The 26264-nt window shown below is 37.3% G+C and overlaps 1 protein-coding gene across 3 annotated transcripts in view; it reads right to left on the reverse strand.

The window, feature by feature from the left end:
- The window catches only part of pdlim2 (PDZ and LIM domain 2 (mystique)), an 82602-nt gene that overhangs the window by 13505 nt on the left and 42833 nt on the right, over window positions 1-26264 (reverse strand). For all 3 annotated transcript variants that reach the window (XM_067395262.1, XM_067395264.1, XM_067395263.1), the window contains 2 exons: window positions 24966-25114; window positions 21837-21909 (listed from right to left, as the gene is read on the reverse strand). In XM_067395262.1, coding sequence (XP_067251363.1) covers window positions 21837-21909; window positions 24966-25114 — 222 coding nt within the window. The remainder of the gene's footprint in view (window positions 1-21836; window positions 21910-24965; window positions 25115-26264) is intronic.

The following is a 26264-nucleotide window of genomic DNA, read 5'->3' on the forward strand; positions in this document are numbered from 1 at the left end:
TCAAGCTGTTATGGATGGGTTTGGAGCATGCGTCTATGGTATGTGGGAGGTTTTTTTTTAAGGCTGTTCTTACGCTATTCTGATGCTTAGATATGGCTCAAATGCCTTCTTTAAATGTGTCATTTTTTCCCCCATTGTTTCATCTGCCAAGAGACAATTTTATTTTATTAAAGTTTGTTTATTATATTTTGTAATAGCACACTTCTCAAAATGATAGGTGCCACGATTTTGGTACAGTTCATATATGTATAAATGAGATACTGTATACGTTTTGGCAAAAAGCCTTCATCAAGGTGTGAATCCAAGGTGTGACACCAGTGTGAATGTAACGTGGACAACTAAAAAGAGGTTTGAGTCCACTTTAAAGTCCAGGTACAAGTGTGAATACTTTTTACTCAATTTGGTCACTGAAAATGGGTTGGAGTTCAATTTTGAACTTTCAAAGTGCACCAGACAAGTTAAAAAACAAACAAACAAACAAACAAAAAAATTGTAGAAGATGGACTGAGGTTCACCTGCCCACAGTCTCACAAAGGAGAGGGAGCAATTGACTCAGACCAAGCAATCGAACCGTGAGAAAGCACCTTAAAACAGTGATCCTCATATATATTGCAAAATGGTTCAAACAAAAACAGTAAGGAACAACTGGACAGCTGTACAAAACATGGATCTGGTGAAAAGGAGGAATTTTCCAGGCCTTAGGTAGCTGTAGATTACAAGATTACACCCCCAAAACAGTGTTAGGCACAAATGGCCCGCTCAGGGCCTGTAGCTGTAACTAATTGAGCTGGCACTGCTCTTGCCTGCTTATAGACACTGTACCCATCAACAGCACGCAGTTAAGATCAGACAAGCTTGCCAGGAATGCAGTCAAACCCAAACATGTGTAAAATAGGAGAAACAAACAGACTCAGACATGGAGGTTGAAGGAAGAGAAGGTAAACTGCCTTTGCTATTCCATTAATTGACTTGAAATTGACCTTGACTGTTCAGTGACCAATGAAACGCAGAGTAAATTCAAACAGGTCAATCGCTTTTGTGCTTGACCATTTATAGTGTTGGTGAAGTGTTGTTTTACTGGGGAAGGGGTGCATTCCCTTCTTGCCCTGTGTCTGTGTGGATGTAAGCTGTGTTTGTGTTGGACTGAGGTTATGAGAAGGAAAGGAAAGGAAGTCAATGTGCAATCACAGGATTTTCCTCAAAGCCCAAACATACACACACACACACACACACACACACACACACAGATATTTCCTCTGGTGCGCCTGATTGGCTTTCATCTGTATCGTAATCAGGACCTCTAAACATCCCCAGGACAGCACTGCACATACACAAACATTCACAGGCACACTTACCAGACTATCTACAAGATCATAGGTGGCACTTGGGTTTAAAAAGTGCACAGATGTGCTGCATGTAATGACTTAAAATGGTGAAGGCTAAGCTCATGAATAATAATTAGGTTATACACAAATAAAATTAAAATGAGAACATTTCCAAAAATCAAATATAGACAGCAATTACAATGGGGTATGTATTGGCAAAGTAAAAAAACAAACAAACAAACAAAAAACGACGGAAGTACAGTACCCGCTTTTTGGCGTGTTCACACCGTAGGAACTGGGAATGATTTTAGTTCTAGAAATGCCATTTGAAGGAACTAAATTAGCTCCTACTTCAGAGTATAGTCTAACCCAGCACTGGCTGAACACACGGGAAACATCGCCATTTTTAAAAAAGCCATGTGCACACACAGTTTATAACCTATATATTTACTCCACAAGCTAACTCTACAAACATGGAAAACAGTAATAGATGGACTTCTTAACCTTTACACCAAGGAGAAAATTCAATGCGACGAAGCAAAACATGATTATGTATTTCTGCTCAGCTAGCAACCACACGGCAAACACTTTTTTTTCATACACTGTTTACCTTCTTTGTATAGCAGTTCTATCTAACAACATATTAGACAAGACTGTTAAACAGATCATAAACTAAAGACGGAGAATGGGAGTGCTGTGTGTTGAGGTGTTCTCGGCGCCATCAAAATAAATGTCCGCCGCGCCGGTCACAACAACAAGCGCGGCTTGCGTCACTTAAGAGTTCCTACTGTCGTTGTGAATGCAACCAGGAAAATAGCCCTAGGGGAACATTTAGTTCTTTGGAACCGCTCTGGTGACTAGTTTCTATAACCAAGTTCCTATAACAACCCAGTGCGAAAGCTCCCATAGTGTTATGGTAATCCTTACATTAATTTATTATGGTAACCACAGTGTCCACAAAAATACAATGGTTAAAATGGAAGGTGTTAAAATGACCTCTTTCAAACAGTGTTAAGAACACACAGTTTGTTTCATTTCTTTTTTTAATACCATGTTACCACAGTAACCAATGTCTTTAATGTAGAAAAATAGCAATATAAACAAAAATATCTGTAGTAACTATGATATTTTGATAAATTATGGTCAATGCATTTTTTTTTTTTTTTTTTTGTAACTTAAAGAAATAACGTGTAGGCGAAGGCAACTAATGTGTCATTCCTTCTGATAAAATTGTGCTTGAGCACAAGATCATACTTGCAGCACAGTGATGTTTTCAAACACATTTGTTCTGCTGTCAGCAGTGCATCATGAGGGAATCAGGGCTTCAAAGTTTTACACAATGTTAGTTTGTTAAATTCTACCAGCTACCAATAAGTGTTTTAGTACTATGAGCACAATGAATGACATGCATTACAGCCATCGAAAAGATAACTGGCTCTTTTTAACTGAAGTGTGGGATGCCTTACATGCGCTATATTGAGCTTTACAGTTTCTTTCATTCTTTCTACATGTAGTCCATCTGCTCCTCCTTACAGTCTGATTTTTCCATACAAAAATGTGCACACAATTGCCTTTAGCCTGCTTTTTATGATAGTTTCATTTCTCAAAGCTATCACTGCGTGAGTATTTTTATAATAAAGTGCCACGGGTTTGTTTAGGATAATAATGTAAAAACCGCACACATTAAGCCAGAGATTTTGATTTAGCACCCTTGCGGCACACGTGTGCATGACAACTCCCTCCTACACACGAGCCATAACATTTCTGTTTGAGGCTTCCTGCCACATGATTAATTTTGTGTGGTACATATGGCATGAATATGTATCAATGGACACAGTGCAGCACATGCAGGGGGAAAAATAAACACTATGCACTGAGATTGTCCACTGGGGTTTAGCACACTCGCTGTAGCCAAGTCTTCAGCAGAGCTTCATGGAGATGTAGAGAGTTTATTCAAAGAAGTGAAGATCTCTCACTGCGATCAGGATTTACAGATGCTGTAGTCAGCATGTTTCATTTTGAAATACTGAATGGTTTGGTTTGATTGGAGCAATGTATGGTGGGTGCTTCCCAAAAGAACCTTAAGTACAGCCTTAAGATTACCCGACTAGATCTTTAAACCCTAAGCTGCATTACGGTGATATGAAAAACATGAAAATGAGAAAAACATGTTCTGGTGTTTCAGATCATCCACACGCCCTCAGAGAATGACATCACCACTGGCTAACACTCATCTACCTAAGAGAAGATCATCACAAGACTAATTGAGAAACAGATACCAATATGAGAATTTCAGAGTTTGAAATAAGCAATATAAGAGATGCACAGATACTAAATTTCTCCACCGATACCGATACCCGATTATTCAGTGATATCTGCCGATACTGATAGTTTGGGGGTTCTGCCTTTTATATCTTCTTTTAAATAATGATCATTTTAATTATAATTAATAATTATAATTTTTAATTACTATATTTTGAAAAATGCAAATAAACTTTAACTGGTATCAGTTATAAACAAACAAATTACTCAAATAAATATTAACACCAACTAAATTCTGAAGATTTAATTAATATTTACTAACTTAACTTTCTGAATGTTATTAATTCATATAATTACTATTAATATTGAACATCAAACTGAGCAAATCGGCCGTTTTTAAAATATTGGCTGATAGTGTGAAAATTTTCTTTTATCGGCCGATAGCAATTTTTGTCCGATACATCGGTGCATCTCTATTTTGTTGTTATTCAAAGATCTAAAAAATTTTATCGTGTTTTTTTTTTTTTTTTTTTTTATCGTTATTCTTTCCCAGTAAATTAGGAACAACTGGAAAAAGGCATATTTGTCAGTTAAAAAGAGTGAGAACCCTGAAGAACATTCAGATCCTAAACATCTAGAATCCTTCAGTTTCATTTACAGAAATTAGAAACGTCAGGCCTTCGAATACTGCTGTGGACAATGGGGCCGAAAAGTATGAGAACCACTCCACTAGAGGATACATCCTAAATTCTGTATAAATTGGACTCAATTTGTAAATTGTATGAAATAGTAGGATTAAAATTCCAAAATGGAAAACCAGCTGACCATCTGATTCATGTATGCTCTAGGATTCAAGCAAAAACATCTGTTGAGATTCAAAAGGGATTGTGTCACAGTTTTGGTCTTTTAGAAAAGCTAGAAAAGTATTTAGTTTTTTTTTAAAGAAAACAGCAGAAATTGATCCAGATAGGACATCAATTGACCATTTGATCCAGGAATGTTGAAGGATCCTGAGCAATCAAAAACATAAATTAAACCTAGATTTAGGTAGATGTTTGTGTACATAAGTCTTTAAAAACTAATTCAGACAGTCTTCAATGGATAGATACAACTAATGTGACTTTGACCTCATTCAGATGCCTGTGATGTGTGTAATTGTGGTGTAATGACACGCATGTTTATTAAAAGTACATCAAAAGCAGACATTCAGCATTTGTAGACAATTAAAGAGAAATTCTAGGCATGTGTTTGCATGTTGCTACTCCAGACAGCGTGACACGGTCCTGACCCAATAGTGTCACAAGATAATGTTTTAATGTTTATGTAAGGAAAACTATGCAGCAACTATGCATGAAAGCAATAGCAAGTCAAAATTAAACTACAATTTCAACAAATAACCAAAGGATATGCATATACAGCTGCAATGATCACATGCAGACATTGTTAAGATGTTTAGCTGAATCTGCGATGGTAGTTGATGCCAGCTGTGCTGGTTTCTGTGGCTGACAAACGGCTGACCTCCAGAGACTATACACTATGGTCTCTAAAGTTTAAAAACAACTGTGCAGTAACCTCAAAAACATCCAAAGAGTGACCATTTTACAGGCAGATGGGAAATTGACAAAACTCATTCAAGATATAAAGGCGACAAACGTGCATAGACTTACAGAATCAGACTTCCTGTGGCCAAGAACGACTCACGTAGACTAGGGGTTCTCAAAGAGTGGGCCAAGAACCACTAGGGGTCCCTAGAACACTCTCAACAGATGACTTAAAATTATTCAATAGAATACAAAAAGTTTTAAAATAATATAAACACAAAAATCAAGATGAAAGCTGACATTGTATTTTTTATTTTTAATTTACAACAAGAACCAGAGGCCAGATTCACGGAAATCTTTAAGAACATCTTTTTTTTTAAAGGGGTCGTTTCCTTCACGGTAAGGAAATGTTCAAACTAGACTTCTAGAAAACAGATTTGCGACAATGCTGGTATTATTGTGTAGTTTTGGTGGTGGGGGGGTTGTTACGGTATAAAATTTGTTTATCATTTGTGGGCATCAGGGAGCTGCTATCAATATGATGGATATAGAAATCACTGTCACTTTCGAATTCGCAATTGCAGCAGTAGGCCTACTGACCGCACATTTTTACAAGATATATGCGTCAATGACGCTCAGGATCTGTTGCGCACCAAAATATAAAAAATACACACACACCACTTCAAGTACTCCGCATGTGGTACACCTACAATGGGTTGTTTGTTGGTTGCATAATATGACTATTGATGTGCAACTGGATAGCAGTTTTTCATTTATGTGAAGCATGTTTCACAGAAATAAATCATGCCAGCAGACTAAAGCATCATGTTGTAAATAAGGTGAACTGGGACATTTGTCAACTCCTCTGAGTACGCCACAAGGAATTCAGTGTGCACACGGTGGTCAAAACCAGTAATACCTAATAAAGCAGTCTCCGAGCATGCTGGACAATACTAGCACACACTTCTTTTCTAACGAAGAGTAAAAGTAGTCCAACTGTAGCAGAGAATCAAACTCATTAGGCATCTGGTATTCATTAGGACCTTGTTAAAGCTGTGGACTTCATCATGAAGATTATTATGCCCCCCAACCCCCTTTCCACACTTGAATCTAACCCCATTAAGAGGAAAACTGAGCGACAAAAACAGAGACGCCTCAGTCACCACTAGTTACTATGTCTGACTGTTCTTAAATGGACAGAAGTTAATCTTTTTTCCATCCATTTGTCTATGTTTTAAGGACTCTTTCATGTATGAAATGCTTCACATGCAAGTCATAGCTAAATCATAGTAAACCATGCTTGAACCTTGTTAAATGTCAGTTCAAGTCGTGACATGTACATCAAAGTGTGTACATTCAGAATATATATGTAACTGATATGATCCTAAAGGTTGAAATAACATACATGTTAAGCGATTCAAATGGTAATTCAGCGTAACCATGCTTTTATTCTACTGAAAAGAGGGTATGTGTCCAAACACAGACATTATCTAATGTACAGTCTACAGTATGAAGAATGAACAGGAAAGAAACAACAAAAGAAAAACAACAAGTTATTGAATTAAAGCTCAAAGTCTGGCCTGGCAGCTCAGAGAGGCTCTGTATCGCTCATGCTAATAGAGATAATGATCTCCATCTAAACCGTCAATCCTGCTGCCTGACAGTGTATTTGGAGTTTATGGAGTAATTAGTGAGCTTTATAAACCACTGCTTGATAGGAGCCACCTGGATGAACCGTGTCTCCTGTTCTCTGCTACTGGTCTCAGTATCACTTCTCTGCCTTCTGTTTCTTTATTCGCCATTTATGTCTCTCCACCTCTTCTTTACTTAAAAAGTCAATGGTATAGTAACCGTTTAAGGATGTTGTCATGTAGGCTTTAGGTGTTAACGTCAAAAATACTTTTCTTTAGGCCCTGAACCTTGTCCCTTGTTTTATGGATGGATTGGATGGATGGATTTAAATTAAAAACTTCCTATTTTTTTTCACACATAAAAGATGATATTTTTGACTTTCATTGGATTACAAATGGATTCCTACTGTGTTTTTATAGGAAAAACAAAAGTCGTACAGGTTTGAAACAACATGAGTACGACAATTATAAATTATAATCATCATTTTGTGTTTCAAGTCTGTATCACCTTTGTTTTTTCTATGAATTATCTCTATAAAGTGTCATTTTGGTGAGGCTGAACAATATCTGGAACCTGATGAGAAGAGAGAAGAGAGAAAGATTCTTGGTTACCTCGACAATGTATGGAATGTTGCCAGTCCTTTCAGGTCTATTCAGTGCAACTGCACTAAAAACAGGCCCCATCTCTGCATGAGCAAAAACTGCCCAATAAACAGTATGTTTGGGTCTTTCAGATCAGTTGCCATGGGAAGGTATGGTGACTCTGATATGATAAGATACCTCTAGATTTATCACACATTTTTAATGCCAAGTTCAACACAGACCCCCCATGTTTTAAGTCCAACCTGAAATAGCACTTTGTCCCCGTGGAGCGTCTCAGGAAACGAGGAAAAGGAAGAGAGTTGGGAGGAGGAAGACAAACCAAGCCAAAAATGGTTTTAGTCTGTGCTCTGGAAGAGCAAATCTTATTACATCTTTCCAGAGAAGCAGTCTAAGTAAGAGAGGAAGTTGACGGGAAAGAGACTTGTTTTGAGGCTGGAACAGTAACTGATCGAGTGGCTGCTGCGGGCCAAGCCTTTATTTGTGTTCTAAGGCAGAGACCGCAAGTGAGTGCTCCAGTGAGACACACCCCCTGAGTGGGTGTGCTCCAGCATGCACAAACACGCATACAAACACACACAAACACGGTGGATGGTCTGCCGTCACCAAGCACAAAACAGAGGGGGAGCCCATCTTTATAAGAGTAGGGACACTCCACCCAGCTGAACTGAATGAGAGAGGGAGGAGATGGGTAAAAAGAAAATGAGCATGCTGGTATTCTGCCACACTGAGTGGAAACAAATGAGAAAAAGATTTACAAGAGGAACTTAAGTGAATGTAAATATATTTTCAAATGATACTTCTGATATTTTGATTCTTTATGGCTAAGAGTGTGCGTTTGCACCAGAGATCGATTGTAACTACCGTATTTTCTGTAAAATAAGTAGCAAGGGGGTCAAAATCGCATCGGTTTAGATGTCCCTTTTTTATTACATCCAGAAATAAAACCAGTAAATAAAACAAGAAAAACATCATAAACACTTTTAAATATGTATTTAGTTCCCCACACTCCACAACATATCCTTGAAATTTTATGGTATTCAGAACAGAACAGGAATGAAAAATAATAAGTATAAAACAAACACTTGCCATTCATTAATCCGCTCCCGTAGCCTCATGGGATAGTAAAGTGTCCAACGAATGCACACTTTAGAATCTCGGCAGAAGTTCATCCTGTGATTTTTCGCCCATGTTTTTAGAATACTATATATTTGGACATACTACTCTTTTGGTGTACTGTTTTCACATACTATATAGTAGGGAAGTATTTTATTTTGGACGCAACATATGCAGGAAATATAGCCACAGAGTGAGCTTTTACATTGTATGTATTTTTGTGCAAACTATTTAGATAAACACTGTTGTCACTGATTTCGACTTCTAGAATGATTGTTTGCATTTTAATGTATTTTTAAGTTTTATCAGTTCTATTTAGTATGATGTTTTCAGTTTGTGCAGTGCTGTCACCTTAAAATGTTTTCTTTCCAGATAAATACTGCTCTGCAGAAACTTCTCAGATTGTAATTACATATATATTTAAAATGATATTATGGTTAGATGACTTCAATGATGTAAAAACTTTCCTTTAAACAGTAGCTTATATTGCAGCTATTTTTGAACATAACTTTTGTATCCATTTTTAACTACATTAAATTAGCTTGCAACTTGGAAAGCCATTTTAGATCTTCCTCAACACTGTTCGTGCACAGGTACTTGGGTAAACCAGCTTACTGCATTGCTTATTTATATCTGAACCCTTAAGCCCTTTCACAGGATGAGGCCTGCCACTATGGCAACCCTCAGCAACCACAAAACGGTCGTCACAGGCAACCCAGCTGGGCTATCGGGCACTAATAGCAATGGTACAGGGAGTGATCCGTTGCCAAAGCCACTATAGGTTTGGCTGCACATCCCTCTCCCAAGAGCACCATGATCAACATGGGCATATCCTAATGGACTCTCTCCTCCCACTGTTTTCCTCCTCAAGGTGTGTGTGGTAAACGGGAATATTCCCAAATGACAGCCCTCGGAAGGATGAGTGGAAGGCTAAGGAGAAATGGTAGATAGAAAGTGCTCAACATATCAGTGAAGAGTTTGACCAAATGATACCTAAATATGGCCAGAGCTGGTTGAAATCATCAGTTTGTTCACTTCCAAAGAACAAATAGTTCCTAGATTTGCCAAAGTTTACAAGGTTAATTGACCCCATTCTATGGTAGAAATTAAACTAGACATCCTTAAAGGTGCCATCGAATTGAAAATTGAATTTACCTTGGCATAGTTGAATAAGAGTTCAGTACAAGGAGAAAGACTGAATCATCAGACTAGGTAAGCAAGCAAGGACAACAGCGAAAAATGGCAGATGGAGCAATAATAACGGACATGATCCATGATAACATGATATTTTTAGTGATATTTGTAAATTGTCTTTCTAAATGTTTCGTTAGCATGTTGCTAATGTACTGTTAAAAGTGGTTAAAGTTACCATTGTTTCTTACTGTATTCACGGAGACAAGAGCCGTCGCTATTTTCATTTTTAAACACTTGCAGTCTGTATAATTCATAAACAACTTCATTTTTTATAAATCTCTCCAACAGTGTAGCGCTAACCATTAGCCACGGAGCACTATCAAACTCATTCAGAATCAAATGTAAACATCCAAATAAATACTATACTTACACGATAAGACATGCTGCATGATGAACACTTTGTAAAGATCCATTTTGAGGGTTATATTAGATGTGTAAACTTTGTTTATGCAGTGATAAAATCACGAGCTCGGGAGGGGGCGGAGAGCGCGCGATTTAAAGGGGCCGCAGCATGAATCGGCGCATTTCTAATTATGCCTCAAAATAGGCAGTTAAAAAAATGAATTTAAAACAATCTATGGGGTATTTTGAGCTGCAACTTCACAGACACATTCAGGGGACACCTTAGACTTATATTACATCTTGTAAAAGAACGTTCGATGGCACCTTTAAGTGCAACTACATGCTTTGCTTGCTCTGTTAGTGTATGTCTAATTTCAGATTTTCCACAAAATGTTACATAAAAAAAAAAAAAAAAAAAAAAAAAAAGATCTCAGCCAAAATAAGCAGCTAAGTTGACCAAACTTTAGCTCTGTTCCAAAACCTAGTGATCTGTCATGCTACCTTGCAACTGGTGAAAGCTTTATTTCTACAGTTGCAAAAGCATTTCTACAACGGCAGGCTCAGCATAGGTTTTCACAGTAGGTATTTGTCAATTAAAATAAATCCAATTCAATTTCAGATTTTAAAAGTTCTGTACAGGTTATGAACCTTAAATTTTGCAATCTGATTAATTTATTCATTTACATATGCTTTACAGGTATTGGACCTCATTAATCTAACATAGAAACGAGTGCAGATTCAAGCACAGAAATAATCTTACGACAGGGTTCACATGTGATTCATGAAACAATTGAAGTAATCTCATTAAAGAGAAATAGATCTTACACCAAAAACACCCGCTAACCTCGTAATTGCAAATAATTACATACATTTATATTAAATACAGTTAAATAAAGCGAAACATTTACAAACATTATAAACACTATAGCGTAGGCCATTTTAGTTCCCCTCACAACAAATCCTTCAAATTTAACATTCAGAACGGAACAACAAGAATGAAAAATACGTAGCTATAAAATTATATATTACACTATAAAATAAAACACAAATTAGGCTATAGTACATTCATTATAAACAACATACAAACAAGCCAAAATTAATTTATTTAAAGTGGAACTGAAACAGCATTGGGCTCACCAAAAATCCATACGTCTCCATATTTGCCATTTGGTTGCTAAACTATTATTCATTATGTAAACAAGGCTTTGTACTTCACTCATGTTCCAATACCCAAACACATGCAAAAATGTGTTGGGTTGGGTGCTGGGTACGTTGATTTTACAGCGGACCATTTAAATTGAGCAGTTTAACTTATGTTTGGATGCCTGCATTTTAGTTTGATGAATGGCTGAAATGTCAAGTTAGAAATGCTAGAACTAATATGTTGTGTGTCCCCAAGTGAGGCGCCTGCCCTACGTGATCAGTTGGATTTAATAAAATAAAGATATAAAGAAAACAAAGACAATGCGTTAGAGTGTCACAAAAACGAGCGTAGTTTATAGCCTACCACTACTTGTCGCACAGTTTTTTCTTTTGTTAATCTGTTATTTAAGTGAAATATATTGTGTAGTAATTTTTAGTTTATTTCTTTTAATATTATTCAGTTTTTCTCTGTTCACAGAAGCGATGTAGGTGCGTGATGTGATGTGTGAATCATCATGATCTGTTTTTATGCTGCTATTTGCGCATGTAAAGCTAAACCCCTTTTTAAAAAAAACATTTGTGGGATTTTTAATAGGTCACAAACACATCTATTCTAGAGTCTAATCTTGTCGTTTAATGATTGGTGGAAGCATTGGTTGACTGTCAGGAAAATAATCTACAGTAAATGAACAAAATTCTCATTACAATTCTTCACCAGATTTACTATGCTGCACACTAGTCACAAGTTCAGGCTAACTTAAAAACTTAAAATGTACAAGAGCTGAGACCTGACGCAAGATTTGATCGTAGCCACCACTTACGACCAGATTGATAAATGCCAAGTTTTGTGTGGAAACAACCATACGCCCAGTTTTCTGTCATAAGTTCATTTCATAAATGAGGCCCATTCTGTGCAGTTGCTGTGTTCAGAATCAAAGAAAGCCACTGCGATAATGTCATTGGAGCTACTGAGTATAATTGTCATTTTTGCAGATATTTTAACATGTCTAAAAAAAAAAAAAATTTAAAAAAGCATATGCCAAGAGCTTTTTAAGCAAATTTTTGGTATATAGTATCCTCCACTGACCAGTTCCATATGTAAAATTTATGTAAACATGCATCAAAGCACTGCATGTGTGCATCCGATTTCAAAAATAGTTGGGTTCAAGGTGTTTTTTGTTTGTTGTTGGTCTACACCACACCTACCAATGCTATCAAAATTTTATCTGGATTTAGTCCAGATAGATCAATTAAGGCATCTGCATGAAGGATTTTCAGTCCAATTTAGCCATTAGACCAATTACTAACAGATTATTTAGTTTTATGTAAACATAGCTAATTACATTTATGAGGCATAACTGAGCTCTGGATAAAATGAAAATAAAAAGATGATTTCTAAAGGTTACTACTATAATTATTTCTGTTAATAACAACCATAACTGATAAAATTATTATCAGGTGTTGGCTTCTAAGAATAGTTACAAGCTTGATGATTGTGAAACCAAATTTGCATGAAGACAGTTACATTTAAATGATAATCTAAATGGTATGATATAAACTGATTTAATTATCTGGATTCAATCAGATTTACCGTGTTTGTGTAGCTGTCACTTGTATCTTTTTTAAACAATGAATATTTCACTCCAGTATTTTTAGATGACATATTGCGAAAAAAGATTGTTAATAAAAAGGTTAATGTACTTTCAACATTCTCTGCCAAAAAAACATGCCAAAACTCACATTTCTGACAGGCTCAAGCTATGTAGCGCTACTCTGCTAATACGAGAATACTGTAACCTGGTAATATGTGTGCCAAAATAAATCCACAAAACAGGCCTAAGTGATGTAGCCATTATGTTCAAGCTTCTGGAAAAAAAAAAAAAAAAAAAAAAAAAACTACTAGAACAGGAAGTAGATTCAAAGGCACCTTGTGCAGTCTTTCAGCAGAAACATGATCAGACTTCCTCCTTCCTTACAACCCTTATAGTCTCATGTCTCATCATCTATCACTCTCACAGAATGATGTAGAGGACAAACGAGGAAAGAAAGCAACAGAGAGAGAAGTGGAAAAGAGGAGAGTGGTACAATGTCTGCCTCTATGCCTGTACAGCCGCCAGGACATGAGGAGAGGAGGGAGGAGCGGAGGGTCTAACCAAACGAGCAGTGTGGAAAGGCGAGAGAGAGAGAGAGAGAGAGAGTGAAAATGAGAGACAGCAGTCAGGATGAATAAGGCCTCCTCAGCCCATCTCCACCAGGCTCAGCCGCACAAGGAGAAGCCTGTGCCTCAGAAGGGCGAGAAAACCAACACCACACACCTCGAACGATCTGCATCAGAGCCCTTATTGTACACACCAGTTTTCCCAGGATACCCTACACCCCCTGAAGCAGGACTAATGGATATTCCTGCTATCTTTTCCTCTCTTAGCTCACTCTCTGGAGACTATACCTCTACCTGAACCACACTTTACAAAGATCACAAAGGACCATTAGAGGAAAAAGACCCTTGCGCCAGGCACAACTGTTGTATAGATGTATGTAGGGCTACCCTTAAAGATTTTTCTAGTCGACTAGTAGTCGTTCATTTAAGCGATAAGTTGACTAATGTCATGTGTGTATTAATAAGCCATATAAATCATAATAATGAGCCAATAATTGCCTATATACAGTAACTCAAAAAACTGAATACACCCCTCACATTTCAGCAACCATTTTAGTATATCTTCTCAAGGGTCAATACTATAGAAATGAAACTTGGATATATTTTAGAGTAGTCAATGTGCTGCTTGTATAGCAGTATAGATTTACTGTCCTCTGAAAATATCAACATACAGCCATTATTGTCAAAATAGCTGGCAACAAAAGTGAGTACACCCTAAGTGATAACAGTTGTATGTTTTTTTTTAACCATGCAAAGCCACATGTCCGATTCATCATGTTCATGTTTTTGTCTGCTTGACATGACCATACAAATGTGTGGATCTTGTATTAGAGCAGTTAAAATGTGGTGCTTTGAGTACAATTCTCTCATACTGAACACTGGATGTTCAACATGGCATCTCATGGCAAAGAACTCTGAGGATTAGAATTGTTGCTCTCCACAAAGATGGCCTAGGCTATAAGAAGATCGGTAACACCATGAAACTGAGTTACAGCACAGTGGCCAGGGTCATAGAGAGAGGTTTTCCCAAACTGGATCCACTTGGAACAGGCCAAAATGTTGAATCAATGATGTTGAGACCTTTTGTCTGTGCATCAGGTGCAGAAGCTGGTTTCAAAAAACAGATGCATGAGTGCTGCCAGCATTGCTTTAGAGGTTGCAGAAGCGGAAGGTCAGCTTGTCAGTGCTCAGACCACACACCGTACACTGAAACAAGTCATTTTGCATGGCCATCGTCCCAGAAGGAAGTCACTTCTGAAGCTGGCTCATAAGTAAGCCTGTAAACAATTTGCTGAAGACAACCTGTCCAAGAGCATGAATTATTGGAACCATGTCCTGTGGTCTGATGAGACCAAGATAAACTTGTTTGGTTCAGATGGTGTCCAGCATGTGTGGCGATAGCCTGGTGTAGAGTACCATGATAATGACCTCAAACACATTGCTAAGATGACAACTGCCTTGCTGAGGAAGCTGAAGGTGAAGGTGGTGGAGTGGCCAAGTATGTCTCCAGACCTGAACCCTATTGAGCACCTGTGGGGCATCCTCAAGTGGAAGGTGGAGAAGCGCCATGTGTCTAACATCCAGCAGCTTTGTGATGTCATTATGGAGAAGTGGAAAAGGATCCCAGCAACAACCTGTGCAGATCTGGTGAATTCCATGCCCAGGAGGATTAAATGCTAAATAACAATGATGCTCACACAAAATATTGACACTTTGGACACAGTTTTGACATGTTCACATAGGGTGTACTCACTTTTGTTGCCAGTAATTTAGAAAATAATGGCTGCATGTTGAGTTATTTTCAGAGGACAGTAAATCAGTACTGCTATACAAGCTGCACATTGTCTACTCTAAAGTATATCCAATTTTTCTATAGGATTGTCCCTTGAGAACATAAAATGGTTGCTGAAATGTGAGGGGTGTACTCACTTTTGTGAGATACTGTATAATACATTTCCTAATCAGAAATTAAGAGTATGCATAACGCTTGCCACAGCGCACCAGCAAAAGTATTGATTATGAATGAGTCTTAAACAACAACAATGGCTATCTAAAATTTTAATAATTTATTGATAAAGTATTCTGTATTTTCGGCTGCAGAGATTAAAGTGGAACTCAGTAAGATTTGCGAAGTTCCCCCTACAGTTTCCTTCAGTGAATCACATTGTCGTAAATACTCTAAGCGCAGCTCTGGACTACAACGACTACAATACTCACCAGCGCAGTAGTTTTACAAATACAGTACAAGAAAGAGGAGGTGGGTAATTTGCAAATACAGTGCACTCGATGGAGGTGGGTAATTTTCGAAATTGTCTTATAAAGTCATAATATATACATTGTTTTTTAATTACCGTAAAGCATTTTGTCACTCTCGCGTGAATGTGAACATGAGGCGAGATTGTTTCGGGTCGGTGCAGCTCAACTTGCAAGTGCTGTGTTCTGGCGTAGACGTGCCAGAGGGGGTTAGTGCTCGCCTCAAACACACCACTACAAGTCAATTAACCATCGTAAGGATTTAGAAAACTATTTATGAAGATAAAAAATGTTACTTAGTTCTGCTTTAAGTCGACAATGCTGACTTTTCATCTCTGCAGTAGTGAAAGTGCCTATATGCATGTTCATATGGATTACATAATCTGAAAATATTTGTTTTCCACTTTAATTGGTTGACAAATCACTTGTCATTTCAAGCTGTCTATCGATATTTTCATATCTGTGAGGCAAGTATACACAGAGTTTCGTTTTTTTTTTTTTTGACACACTCAAGTTCACAGAGACAAAGATTTCAGAAAGTGCATCCTGTGTGTTTTCTTTATTTTACAAAAGGCATAACGTTTTTCTGTTATCGAGTTTACACAAAATAGACCCTTTCAAATGATGTTTTACTCTTATCTGACCAAAAATGACGGAGTACAAGTTGTTTCTGCTATTATCATAAAAAATGCAAGCTATCACGTCTCCATGTCTTGAAGTAAAGCATGCTATTACTTAAGCTTCCACACTCCTTGCAAACAATTGGATATGTGCCTAACAATAGTGTGCATTTATTGTTAGATTGTTTATTGTACTAATGTTAGAGCAAGCAGCAATGTAAAGTTGCTACTACTTGCATGTTTCAAATGAGAGTATTTGAGGTTAAATGGATGATAGGTGACCGTTTGGATTTTCTGCCCGACATACTGTAATTTTAACAAGGACCTGCTGGTAACAGTCTGTCCCTCACAGATTGACTGACTGCACCACAAAGCTTGTTTTTTTTTTTTCCTGCGACTAACCAACTAATACAATTTTTGGTCGACAAAGCCTCTTCTAGTTGACTAATGATTAGTCGAATATTAGGGGGCATTAATTCAATTAATCAGAATGCTATAGATTGTTGCCAATAAAATTATCACCAAAAGTCATCTTTACACTGCAAAGGATGTATAGATCAGTGTTAATTTTGTTAACACTGATCGTTAAGGAGGCAAGAGTGACACGGCCTCCTGCTGTAACTTTTCCTGCGGGTGTCGCTGTTGGACAGTGTTATTTTATTAAAATGTGTTTAAAATATTTGTTTTCTTTTATTTTTGTAATATGGATTATTTTCTCATCCAATTTGAAGCATTTTTTTTCTACCTCCCTTGCCTCCTTGGAGGAAACGCCCCTGCTAAAAACATGTACTTGTAAGTACAGAGAAAGAAAAACTCATTCTGTGCACAATGTGCTTTCCATTAATTTCTACAGCCAAACCACACAAAATGGAGGAACTCTTTGCAGCAATCATGCCACACAATTCCAAAATAATTTGTGAAAGCTGTCGGAAAGGGCACCGCACGCACACACAAACACACTCGCAGCACATTCTTACGAAAGACATCATGCCAAGACTCTCCATGTTAAATGCTGGAGCAAACTAAGAGTAGAAGAATGCAAGTGTTCCCTGAAGAAGAAGTAGAAGAAGAAGAGAGGAAGGAGTAGGACTGAAGGGATTCCAGTTTGAGGATGAAAAACGAGGAGAGAGCTTGAACGGATCTTAAAATTCCAGTAGAAATATGTGAGGCAAAGATCCTAACCTTCTCTGGCATCAAAGTGCCTTTTGGGATCTAACAAATACCACAATCATACCAGAGTCCCCCATAACAGACCCTCATGACATATGAACAGACTCTGAGCCCACTGATAGTAAAGAGCAAGCCGACTGTTTATGTGCATGTTTGTGTGTCCAAAGTTTTTGACCACAGACATGGCAGCAAATCAACCCTACTGCTACACCTCATTGGCTGCTTCCTTGTTCCTGCCTTTCAGCATCATTTAATCCAGAATTTCCCTTATATATCTAATCCACTGTTTGTCAGCTAACGCCAGCCTCCACTAAAACTGCATGCTCTAGCAAAACAATCTAAAAAACAGATGCCGCTATACTTTGTAACACATTATGAGAGAGCCTGAGAAAGAATAAAGAATGAGAAAAATGTTTTGATTGCGAAGAAAGAGATTGAGGGCTATGAACAGAAGGTGACGACCCTAATTTGGACTGGATTGGTGTCGGCAGTAAATTAATATGGTTAACTGGATGGCTGGCTTAGATTTATTGGGAGGCCTAAAGCTGGATGTCTGTGGGTCAAAATAATGGCTGACATATTTCATACTTTAACAGTGGCATGCAAGTAGGGTGTCTTGAACATGATGTTCAAGGCTCCGTCTACACCACACTCTCTCAGTAAGCACATGTGCATTGGTGGGATGTCTGTGAGAGAATGTATGATTACGGCTGCACAATTGGGCCAACAAAAATCCTATTGCAATTATTTTGTCATCTAATGTGGTTTGAATTGTAATATGATAAACCTCTCATATTGCTGATGTCTAGTAATCCAAGAAAATAGAAACAAAAAGGTTCCTAAAAAGCTAAATAATGAAATAAGATGTGCAAAAAAGATGTACAAACTCAAAAGCAATGCCTTTAAAAAAAAAAAAAAAAAAAAAAAAAAAACGATAAAACAAAAACACAACAAAACAAAACAACCAAAAACAAAACATACCAGTTCTCTTTGAATTCATATAGAGTATTTTGTAGGACTCAAGTTCAGACCACACTGGATGTAAGCTGCATTTAAAATCAAATATTTCCCTAATATATTGTGCGAAAAACAGTACACCAACAGTGTAGAATGTCCGAATACAGTTGGGAAACAGTAGGCGAAAAGTACCTGGATGGCTAACTACTTCTGCCTGTTGACTTCTGAAGTGCTTATTCAATGGACACTTAAATATCCAATGAGGTCACAGGAGAGGATTTGTGAATGGCGGTAAAGCGACAACTGTCTGACGCAGTAGATCACATGACAATGACAACATGGCTGATATGCCACTTTGAAAGCATTGTCAGACTCAAGTCCGGCTCAAGTCCAAGACCATATTTTCAGGAGCATCGATGTGGACTCAGACTCCAACGAGTTGTCTTGACTAGTCAAAAAAATATGATCTTGGACTCCTGAACCTTAACATTAAACCGCTGAGCTTTTATTTTGGTATGAAAAACTTATGAAAACCATATCACCATGTTAGTTTTATTTTGATTAGTGTTGTGTGTAAAAACATCTTAAGAAGAGCAGATTCACATACTTTCTAAATCAGTAATATTGCAAAAATCTGTTGAGTGTCTTTCTAATATTTAACAGTGACTAGTGTGTCCAAATGAAAACTCACAGATTAGACATCTTGGCAACACATGCATGCTATCAGGACTGTAAACATCCAAATGAGATAACCATCCCCTCTAAACTACTTGAGGACAAGAAAATTACAGATTTATCATTTCTGGACAAACTATTCCTAATTCCCATTCTTTCTCCCTGCCTAGTTTTGCATGGAAATGTTCACAGCATAACACATCTATATTGAGACTTTTTTTTTTGACAAAGGCCAGTGCTCAGTGTCACTATCATCATGCTGACTTCTCCCAGACCTCCCATGAGCTTCGTTTAGAAGCATTCAAATGGTCATCTTTAAAAGGACCAAGCATTTCTGACAGGGGAATTGGGATGTTATTGAGTTTAATAAGCCGTGTCATGAATGTGTGTTTATTTAACATCTACAGCACTGATAAAATGACTGGAATTTCTTCAACCATCAAAGGTCCTGGCTGTTTTTTCCTGCTCTGACATCTGCCTAGTAGAAACTTCTGTGGGACTGAACAGTTACTAAATAGCTGACATATCTCGCAATAACTTTCCCACAACTTTATTTGCACGATTTTAGTTTTTGGGACAGGCTCAGGGACTCTTTCCCTTCAGATTATTGCCTGTTCTCCAGTTTATATATAAATATATCCCCCAAGATCCTACAGAGTCTGTACATCAGTCTAGCAGATAATAATGGAGCAGCACTAACAAGTACAATAACTCATACGATAAAGATCTCATGGGAAGCACACTACTTATGATGCTAATAAACCCAAAGTTAAAAGAAGCTACAAGAAAGGTCATCCACATTGTTTCGTTGTTCTATATTAACCATTTCCAGGTTGTGCTCCCAAGAATCAGCATGGTAAGGTGACCTTTTCAAGTTTATGTACTCAACGCCCATTATGAAAATATTGGAAATGCTAACCCTTTTATTGCAAATGGTATTTACGGATGGAAACCATAATCTCACTTCCTGTGTGTGCAATCCTGTAGCTTGTTGTGAAGAGGCATTTCAGTTAAATTGTGCCACTGAAACCCTGCTTTTCCCATGAAGTCATATATAGGCAGCGACTAAAGGGATTTATGGGCCGCATTTCAGGAGAAGAGCAAAGCAATCCTATTCCGTGAGAAGACTCAATGTACCATGTACTATGAACATAACACACATGGAAGCCCCTCAGAAGCATTACGCAGACCTAACATCAATGTTCCGCTGCTGATCCCAACAACATTGAGACTTACCAGACCTCATCTCTCCAACTTCACTTGCTCATTTTTGACAACTTTAAATACATCCAGTACTAATTCACATGAAGTATAAAAATTTAACACAAACTGAAAAATAAACTTTAAAATGCCCCTATTATGCTTTTTTGAATATTGTCTTTCATGCAATGTGTAATGTAGCTGTCTGTGAATGTAAATGATCTGCAAAGTTGTGAAGCTGAAAGTGCAAGATAAATAAAGTTACTGTCTCTCAAAATAAAGAGTCGACTGTGACACTTAAACGAGTCATCAGGAATTCAAATCCCAATTCTGTGACGGCCACACGTCGCAAAGTTTGCCTAATGCCCGCCTATGTTTTACTTGTCCGATGGAGCAAGATTTGTTTTACAAAAATCAGTCATTCATGTTAGTGCTTGGCTAACGCATGCACTGTTAATGATACTGTTGATAATACAGTTTTCACATGTGCACCGCATTAAATTAGAAATATACACATCGGTTTGTTGATGGGCATACACTTAATGCTGATGTAGAGGTATTACAGTTGCAACATCTCATATTGTATGTTAAACTGAGTAGCTTATCACTGAGTAACGTCCCGAGAAGTTGTCCTTGCGCTAAAGTTTCGGGTTGATAGTTCTTCCAATGTTCCATCATCGGACTTGCAGTCGGATTGACATGGTAAAATCGACGCCATCTTTACCATCTTTACAGTGTGTACAATCACTGAGCTCTGGAAGTCTCTGGACCTGTACTAAAGTTCTGTTATGGTAATGGGCATTTTGCTGTCATCAGGCACTATAAACGGTAGACCAATCACAACAGAACGTGCCATCTGGCCAATCAGAGCAGAGCAGGCTCGCGGAAAGGAGGGATTTAGAGAGACTGTAGCATCAGATGAGTAGTTTGAGCATCAGTGAATAATGTTGTAACATGCAATGTAAATTATGAGAAAATGAAAGTGTTTTTTCACCTTTGATGCATGTAAACCTGTTGTAGAGGACCTCCTAAACAAAATTAGGAACCTTTAAAATAGCATAATAGGGGCACTTTTTGCAAATCCATTCATGTTTTAGATAATTCATATGGCCCTATATAAACAATTTAGCAATATAATAATATAATCTAGAAAAAGATTATATTGACTCATTTTGTTCATATGGGCAAATTCACATTTTTGTTCAATAAAAGAGTCTTCAGAATGAGAACGCAATGGATCAATGTGTTTTTGTTTGCACTAGTTTTGGTGGACTGATGTAGACTAAAGGCTATTGGCTTATAAACAAAATAGTACAAAATCTTGTCATGTTGTGTTTGTTTAGGACATTGTGTTATTTTTAACATCTGACTGAAACTGGTACAAGTAGAACCCTGTTTTTCACAACCTAAGACGTCCTGCAATCAGTGTTCCAGATCTCTCCTCACTTGTGTGAAGGCTACTGGCTATTTAAAAAAAGAACAGGCCCTTCAGAATGTCCTGCCCTGACTTTCTGTTTCTATTTCTATAGGATATAAATCAACACAAAAGAATACTTGTCAAACCACTTCATGGAAACATTATTGGTTCATTTGTTTATCGGTCATTTGTTCTTCAGGTTTATATAAAAGAGTTCAGAGAGTGATTGTACCTGAGAGAGGGGTCGGGAGAGTCTGTGACTCTGTACGTTCTTCTCCTCTGAGGACCAGGAATGGAGCTGCAGGCTGAAAGAATGAAATATTTAGCTTAAGTACACCCTACAAAGACCATGGGACATTTCTGAACTTGTGTTGAATAACCCAATTTTGAAGCAACTACAGTTGACATGAAATGGTTTGCCATTACATTAACTTTTTTTAAACAATTTAGAAGGCAAGTAGAAATGGACCAAGGAACTCGACAGAAGTAAACATAAGAATGTGAAAATACACAGATGTGTCAGAGGAAAATCATGCAAACCACAGGCACTTACCACTACCATAGCTACTGTATAAAATACACTACCATTCAATAGTTTGGGGTCATAGTTTGGATATTATTATTTTTTTTTTTTTAAAGAAAAATACTTATATATTATATTTTTATTCAGAAAAAATATTCTATTCAACAAGGACACATTAAATTGATCAAAAGTGACAATGTTACAAAATTTCTATTTCATTTTTTATTATTATTAATTTAAGAATTCTAATAAAAAATGCAAGCACAACCATTTTCAACATTAACAATAAGTGTATGAGATCATCGAGCACACTAGTCATATGGATCACTTTTTCTTTTCTTTTTTAAATTTTGGAGCCTGCCTTAGTGCACTTGCAAATTAAGTAAATTTTAAGTAAAATGCACCTTTTGTGATACACAGAAGAAAAGTAAGTAATACACATTTAAAAGAACATCATGAGGGTGAGCAAATGACAGAATGCTCATTTTTGGATGACTACCCCATTAACCGTATCCTTATAAAGATAGAATTAAACACCATTTTTAAAAGAAATCATAGAGTGTTAATTGTAATATACAACAATGATCTTATTGGCCAGGTGATATCAAAAGCAACAAGTTATTGTCTCAACACCATGCTGTGCTGTAATGCAGGCGTCTGCCTGATTAATCCATAATTTATTAATGTAGTTCATAATCCATCACTAAATCCAATCAAATGAGCTTCATCAGCAGTGACTTGTGGAATGTGCTGCAGTCTATCAGAGGTCAGATATTCACAGTGTTAAGTCTGAGAAGAACAGGTAAAGAGGGGATTGGTCTCTCTCTCTCTCTCTCTCTCTCTCTCTCTCTCTCTCTCTCTCTCTCTCTCTCTCTCTCTCTCTCTCTCTCTCTCTCTCTCTCTCTCTCTCTCTCTCTCTCTCTCTCTCTCTCTCTCTCTCTCTCTCTCTCTCTCTCTCTCTCTCTCTCTCTCTCTCTCTCTCTCTCTCTCTCTCTCTCTCTCTCTCTCTCTCTCTCTCTCTCTCTCTCTCTCTCTCTCTCTCTCTCTCTCTCTCTCTCTCTCTCTCTCTCTCTCTCTCTCTCTCTCTCTCTCTCTCTCTCTCTCTCTCTCTCTCTCTCTCTCTCTCTCTCTCTCTCTCTCTCTCTCTCTATCTATCTCTCTCTCTCTCTCTCTCTCTCTCTCTCTCTCTCTCTCTCTCTCTCTCTCTCTCTCTCTCTCTCTCTCTCTCTCTCTCTCTCTCTCTCTCTCTCTCTCTCTCTCTCTCTCTCTCGGCATCTTAAAGGGGTAGTTCACTCAAAAATGAAAATTCTGTCATTAATTACTCACCCTCATTTTGTTCCAAACCCATAAGACCTTCGTTCATCTTCGGAACACAAATTATGATATTTGATGAAATTGCTGTTTTCCATGGATAGCAATTTAATTACCACTGTCAAGGTCCAGAAAGGTACTAAAGACAATGTTAAAATAGTCCATGTGACTACAGTGATTCAACCTTAATAAGCCTGGTGTTCAAACGTAAACACAGAAGTGCTGCAGTGTGTGTACAACGTCAACTGCGTAAGAGACAGAAAGGGAAGAGAAGAGATTGTTGAATAAAGTTGTTATTTTTGTTTTGTTTTTGCACAAAAAGTATTCTCGTCTCTTCATAAAACTAAGGTTTAACCACTGTAGTCACATGGACTATTTTAACAATGTCTTTAGTACATTTCTGGGCCTTGACGGTGGTAATTAAATTGCTGTCTATGCAGGAGTCAGAGAGCTCTCAGATTTCATCAAAAATATCTTAATTATAACTAAACTAAATATCTTATAACTATAACTAAATATCTTAAAACAAAAATAACTTTATTCAACAATTTCCTTCTCTTACCGGTCAGTCTCTTACACTGTTTACGTTGAATAGACAGTGCAGTCTTTCCAGGTTCTACATCAGAACATCGACTCATTATTGGCTGACTCCTGCATCAGCATCAAACGCATGTGTCGTGCTGCTCACGTGAACAGTGTCGGCCAATAATGAGCCGGCGTTCAGACATAAACGGAAGCCTACACTGTGTCTACTACATCAACAGTATAGGAGACTGACATAGAAGAGAAGAAATTATAAAAAAAAAAAAGTTTTTGTTTTGTTTAATTATAATTGTACTGGTCAGGTCGGGTTAAACGTTCTTGGGTACGGGCTGGGTTCGGGCTTCAGATTAAAGCCTGTGAATTCCTCACGTATGGCTTCAGAAGACTTGGTATACACCACACAAGTCATTTGGCCCACTTTTATTGTGTTCCTGGAGCATGTAATAAAGCAGCTCGTACATTCATTTAAATATCTCTTTTTGTTTTCAACAGAAGAAAAAAAAAATGGCCGAATCTGAATGAATGGATCCAAAATGAACAGCATTTTCTATAGCACTTGTTATGGAAATACTCTCTCTGTTTGTACAGCTGATCATTTGAAGTAATGAAGTAATTAAAGGTACAGTATAAAGCATCAGCCATGAACACATCAGCTGTGTGCTGGAACACAATTCCCTAGAAACTTCATGGAACATTAATCCTAATGGAGTCTGCGTTACGCATGTAAGGAAAAGTCCCTTATTTGGCTTCTACAGTGCTGTCCTTTACATCATCAATACTAAAGGACCACAGAAAGAAAAAAAGCCTGCTTATTTAAATGTCCATTAGTGGGTCAAAGTACATAAATAAAACCCTATGCAAGTATGTAAACGCAATGTTTGATCAAAGCATTTCCAGCAAACAATCCTGTACAAACAATCCACCTTGTTGCAATACTGTGATAGTAACAAACCTCAGTTCTCTACTTAAGTTGTGCAGTTGTACCTCTTATTGGTGGGAGTGATCCTGCCTCCTTTGCGGTCAGGGCTGGATGGCGGCTCGGGTGAATATGGGCCAGGTGACAGAGACGCTGGGCTGGAGATGGTGTACTCTCTGTAGTTCTGGTTTTCGTCTCGACTCACCTGCACAGCCTCCTGCACAACCAGATGGAAAAAAAAACACAGATCAGTAACAGATTCTCCGCTTTGGATTAAATAGTTTTGTTTGGCAAACACGGGATATGTTGATCTTATGTAAATGTGTAGGGCAGGAACAATAATGTTTCTGCTGGCATGGCCAGGCTAAACCCTAAAAATTATTTTGTAAATAAGTTGTAAATAAAACAAAGATTATTAAATTATACAAGAACAAAAAAAATACCATTTCAGTTTTACTTCCAAATGTCACATTTAATTGAATGTGTTAATTAGTTTCTTTGTAAAATTTACTAGAAATCTCTAAATGAAAACACCAATTTCTACACCAATTTTTTTTTTTCAGTGTAGTAGTACAGATTTATACTTACCCTACTAACATTTTCATTGGCCTCTCAATCAATCAATCAAATCAATATTATATTATATAATGTTTGTATATGTATTGACAGTATGTACAGTTGAAAAAATATATATAACAAATGATTATGAAATTCTAACTGGAAATTATAAAGCTACTGTATACATGTAACTCCTTTTCAAACTTCTTTTGAAAAATGATGACATAAGCTATATGACCGTTTTTTTTTTTATAATTTTCAGATCATTCTGAAGAATCTATGCATATCAAACAATATTCTTATTTTTATTCTAAAATCTTATCTTTATTCTTTTATTTTGGGAACTTTGACATTTATATCAGTGTTAAATCATTCATTTGGAGTGACAAATGTTAATACATCACAGAAAATCAAACTAAATTTACAATGAACATGATGTGGTGAAAACTTAGTATGACCATTTCATCTCTAGCCCTGAGCTGTTAGGCCTTGCTCATTGTTAAACCTCATGTGTGCCTTCTTCACAAGGTCTTTCCTTCACAAGTTCTCACACGGTCGCACGGAAGGACTACAAGACTTATGGGGCTCACAATCCTTCTGATCATAGTATCTGTTACAACAGAGACCCGTCAGCAGTCCCTTTAGCATTTACAAGACAGGAACTCTGTCTGATTTATAATATCCCAAGATCCTTTCGCATATCATGGATGCAGACATGCAGAATTACTGCCATAAAGAAATGAAAAGGAGGGAAAAATAGACTCAAATGTCTTATTTGAGCTTAACCTGAAAAACTATAAATCTTTGAT

Source organism: Chanodichthys erythropterus, chromosome 9 (genome assembly GCF_024489055.1).
Source record: "Chanodichthys erythropterus isolate Z2021 chromosome 9, ASM2448905v1, whole genome shotgun sequence".
Taxonomy (NCBI): domain Eukaryota; kingdom Metazoa; phylum Chordata; class Actinopteri; order Cypriniformes; family Xenocyprididae; genus Chanodichthys; species Chanodichthys erythropterus.